Raw genomic sequence first — 5,000 nt, 5'->3', positions numbered from 1 at the left:
AGAAATATACCTGTGTGTGTGTGTGTGTATACATATACACAAACACATACATATATATGTGTATATATAAATATATATATATATATATATATATATATATATGTATGCATACACATATATATATTTATATGTATATATACATGTGTATATCTATATATGTATATATATGTTTGTACATACGTATATATATATATATATACATATAATATATATATATATAGTTATTTTGCTATGTAGCGTCTTGTTTGCCTTTTGGGCACCTGTGAGCTGGGATGCATCGTCCATTGTGGAATACTGGTCTGTTATGTGTGCAGTGGCAACCCCTCACACACGGTTTCATGAGGCATGATCGATCTATAGAGTTGATATTGTCGCAGGTTCGAGCACAGGCTGGACCGCACACGTTGAATTCAGCACCATCGGGACACGTCTTGTCTGGTGTTGTCATCGGGAAAAGACAGAAAGAAAGAAATAATAAACCAAAATTATAATTAAAAATATGAATATAAAACGAGACAGGGGGCGTATATTGGCACACAAATACAAGTAAATATGATATAATTCTGTTTTGGAACAGTGGATCTCGAAGCACATAGAATTATAAATAATAGCTTGCAAATACTGAATCGATAGCTACTTTTCCATAAATAAAGAAGGTAACAAGCTGGCAGAATGGTTAGCACGCCAGACAAAATGCTTGATGGTATTTAGCATGTCACTATGTTCTGAGTTCAAATTCCGCTGAGGTCGACTTTGCCTTTCATTTTTCAGTGTTGATAAATTAAGTACCAGTTGTATACTGAGGTAGGTCTAATCGACTCATCCCCTCCCCCAAAATTTCAGGCCTTGTGCTTTTAGTGGAAAGGATTATTATTAATAGGGCGGTAAGCTGTTCGAATCGTTAGTGTACCAGACAAAATGCCTTGTGGTATTTCGTCCATCGTTACATTCTGAGTTCAAATTCCACCAAGGTCTATTTTGCATCTCATCCTTTCAGGGTTGATAAATGAAGTACCAGTTGAACATTGGGGTCAATGTAATCGTCTTACCCCGCTCCCCCAAATTGCTGGCCTTGTGCTAAAATTTGAAACCAGTAAATTGTTTGCATAAATTCTTTTCCATTTCTTACCTTTACAATGTCCGTATTTTTCTTGTGGTATGTACAGCCCTTCTCTTGTGCAGGCCCGACTGTACGCCAGGAGGGACTCACACGAGCAGAGTTTGCCTTTCGGACAATCACACATATCCATTAGACATGACCTGGAAAACAGAATGAGAATGGGGCATGAACATCACATCTTCCTATTGTTCTTGATTTCACAATTAGAGAATCTTGAAGCTAACGAGGAAATACGTTGATAAATAAAGGAATTACATTAGTTTTTATTACTGCAGAAATTAAATATGTCTACTCAAAATGTCACTCCTCTTAAATATAAAAAGCAGTTGTATATATATATATATATATATATATATATATATATATATACATACACACATATATATATATATATATGTATGTATATGTTTGTGTGTCTGTATTTGTCCCCCCTACCATCGCTTGACAACCAATGCAGGTGTGTTTACGACCCTGTAACTTAGCGGTTCAGCAAAAGAGGCCGATAGAATAAGTACTAAGCTTACAAAGAATAAGTCCTGGGGTCGATTTGTTCGACTAAAGGCTGTGCTCCAGCATGGCCGCAGGTAAACATGTAAAAGAATAAAAGAGTAAAAGAATTACCTGTAATATGTTTTAGGGTCGACTTTTTTGCTGCACTCAACGAAGACGTCACTGAGGAGTATTTGGCACTCGTGTTCTCGTGTTTTGAAATTCTTCTCACATGGCGATTCCTTCTTTTGGAGAGGCGTCAGTCGGTTTCGGCACGCTGATAGACTACCAGTTCTCCAACTGTCGCCAAACTCTTGTTCGTTGTAGTAGGTGACGCCTTTTTTACCGATCAAATCATCATTCGGGTCACCGTTGTAGTTGCCGCACAAACCACACAGTTTCTTCTTGAACATGCTTGGCACCGTTATCTCCAGGAAGCTGTCTCCGTCCCACACCACTTGCATACCGTTCGGAGCATTCATCACCACCGAATGACCCTCCTGTCGAATCCACATTGTTGGGGCCGTTACTGACCGGAAAGGAAGCTTTATGCGCCGCCGGTTCACCTTAACGATCAATTTCTGTTGTAACGTCACCCGAAAGTTCGGTAGCAAGATGGTGACACGATGCGTCCACGAGAAATCGGAGGTGAGGCGTGCGTCGTTTTGGACTTTAATGCTAAACGTTCGATCAACGCAGTCCCTGGCTAAAACGTATTTGCAACGGCCCTGAAAGTTGTAAATCTTGCCGTCGAAAGTTCGATAATGAGGATCGCCGAATACTGTACAGATGGCTTCTGTGAAACAATAACAGAAATTATTATTATTATTATTATTAATATTATTATCATTATTATTATTATTATTATTAATATTATTATCATTATTATTATTATTATCATTATCATTATTGTTGTTATTATTATACTCTAATACATAAGTAAATTGTTTTAACGAAATGGAAGAGAAGAGAAATGCCATACCTTCAACACAGACTGGACAGCACGTGTCAGGGGTCAGCTGCAACTTATAACCCTGGAGACCATTTCGGTTTGGTAGTAGTAGTGGTGGTGGTGGTGGTGGTGGTGGTGGTGGTGGTGGTGAGAAATGTAACAATTAGAATGAGTGGAACAAATTCATATAATATATATATATATATATATATATATATATATATATATATATATATATATATAGATAGATAGATAGATAGATAGATAGATAGATAGATAGATAAACATCGTCATCGTCGCCGTCATTTCACATCCATCTTCCACGCATGCATGGCTAGGACAGTAGACAGGGGCCGGCCAGGCAGAAGACTAACCCAGGCTACTGTGTCTGTTGTGGCAGGATTTTTACGGCTGGATGCCCTTCTCAATGCCAACCACTCTGCAGAGCCGCAAGTCGCCAATCAAACAAGTGAGAGAGTCAAATACTTACTTTTGGGCACTTCAGCGTGTTGTTACATTCCTCCATGGTGCAATGCACGTGTCCGTCTCTGCACTCGCACTCCGTACACACGTCTCGCTGCCATTCGTCTCCATGCTGAAGAACAAAAGCCAAACACAAAACAAAATAAAGGAATAGAATAAAATTAACGAAGGCACAGGCGTGGCTGATTGCTTGCCAACCACATGGTCCCGGGTTCAGTCCCACTGCGTGACACCTTGGGCAAGTGTCTTCTACTGTAGCATCGGGCTGACCAAAACAACAATTGTTTCTTACCATTTGTATTTGTCCATTATAGCGACATTCCTTCCTGGGTTTCACTTTACATTTAGGACAGCAGCTGCCCGGCGTTGTGTACTGTTGCTCCACTGGACATATAAGGACCGGACATGTCGGACTGGTACATACCATTGTGCCTTCCTGCAACGAGAGATTCGAAATAGAAGATAGAGAGAACGGCTGGTTGTTAATCGAGGCTTTTATGATCATAGAAATCACTGGCAGGATTTGGTTGTCATCGTGTTTTGAAATAGATTTTGATTATGTTTATTGCTGGTAGAGACACCGTGTTTCGTTTAATAAACATAATATACTACCAAGGTAGATAATTGTCGCAAATTCTCAGCATGAAACCATTGGTAGCCTTGTTCAACAACTAATAAAGTATATCTAACCACCAATGCGGTGTTGAGCCTTCATTCTCACTGCTCGATATTAACGCGTGTGTGGGGTGCGTATAGCAAGGGTCGTACGTAATGTTTCGAGTGGCACGGGTGCTTCAAACGCAGACAACAGATCCGCAGCTCCTCAGTCAAGAGCATGCTCATCGTTTTTTTTTCTCTCGACATCTGCGGTACTGTGCATCAATAATTCGTCTTTTCTGTGTCTTGTCAGTTACACGGTGCTGGCATCACAAGAAAAGCACCCACTACACTACTCTAGAAACTTACCATACATGTGCAGTCGGTGCAGTTGTCTGCACGTATGTGTTTGGTATTGGTGTAAATCTTGTTCCGAAAGAAGCAGACCAAAGACACATCGTAAATCTTCCGAGATCCTGAAAAGAATGAAACAATCTATTATATGTGATATGATTTACGGTATGACACACAATATGATATTCCATACAGTATATATGCTATATAATGATATAAGATCACTTTTTAAGGTTATCTCTACAGATTTTCTATAGAAATTATGGCCAGCACTGATTTTGTTGGACAAAAATGAAATCGAAGATGGAAAGTGGGTAGTGGATGTATATGCCATACTTCAGGCGTTTTTGCTCCTTCATCAGCACCCATCCGACCCATTAACCATCCACATTGTTTAAATAGCCGCTGCTGCTGCCCCTGCTACTACTACTACTACTACTACTACTACTACTACTACTACTACTACTACTACTAGCACCAGCATCCCCCCCCCACACACACAGTTAAATTAGAAGTCCCGTCCCATCCCCACCGATTCCTCCCTCGCCAGGCCACAAACGGAAGCAAACTTACCTTTACATTTTCGACAGCAGCTCCCTTCAGGCAGGTAGATCCGGTCCGGAGGGCAGTTCATGACGGGACAGGCCCTTTTCTCGCACGAGATGGTCCCTTTCTGTGAAATACAGGACGTAACGGTGATAGTCTTTAACTTGGGAATCTGATGTCTGTCTTACACCAGCGCCCCCTCCCCCCAGAAACTCCTTGATCATACATGCATACATACACAGTGGCGGACCCAGGGGCGGGGAGGTTGAGGGGCATATGCACCGCTCAAGAAATGAAGTGCACCCTTCTAAATAATGTTTCTTTCAGTTTCCGTCTACCAAATCACCTCATGAGGCTTTGGTTATCCCAAGGCTATAGTTGAAGACACTTGCCCAAGGTGCCACGTAGTGGGACTGAACCCGGAACCATGTGGTTGCGAAGCAGGCTTCTTACCACACA

The 5,000-nt window shown here is 40.9% G+C and overlaps 1 protein-coding gene across 2 annotated transcripts in view; it reads right to left on the bottom strand.

The window, feature by feature from the left end:
• Positions 1-163: 163 nt before the first annotated feature.
• LOC106867799 (BMP-binding endothelial regulator protein) overlaps positions 164-5,000 on the bottom strand; it is a 103,993-nt gene continuing 99,156 nt past the window's right edge. For both annotated transcript variants that reach the window (XM_089343185.1, XM_089343184.1), the window contains exons 7-14: positions 4,569-4,668; positions 4,011-4,117; positions 3,337-3,480; positions 3,052-3,156; positions 2,592-2,643; positions 1,742-2,405; positions 1,130-1,260; positions 164-435 (exon numbers count right to left, since the gene is read on the bottom strand). In XM_089343185.1, the coding sequence (XP_089199311.1) occupies positions 230-435; positions 1,130-1,260; positions 1,742-2,405; positions 2,592-2,643; positions 3,052-3,156; positions 3,337-3,480; positions 4,011-4,117; positions 4,569-4,668 (1,509 nt within the window). In that variant the 3' untranslated portion in view covers positions 164-229. The remainder of the gene's footprint in view (positions 436-1,129; positions 1,261-1,741; positions 2,406-2,591; positions 2,644-3,051; positions 3,157-3,336; positions 3,481-4,010; positions 4,118-4,568; positions 4,669-5,000) is intronic.

This window comes from Octopus bimaculoides, chromosome 27, assembly GCF_046866305.1.
Source record: "Octopus bimaculoides isolate indiv1 chromosome 27, ASM4686630v1, whole genome shotgun sequence".
NCBI classification, from domain to species: domain Eukaryota; kingdom Metazoa; phylum Mollusca; class Cephalopoda; order Octopoda; family Octopodidae; genus Octopus; species Octopus bimaculoides.
This window is presented reverse-complemented; position numbering and strand designations above follow the sequence as displayed.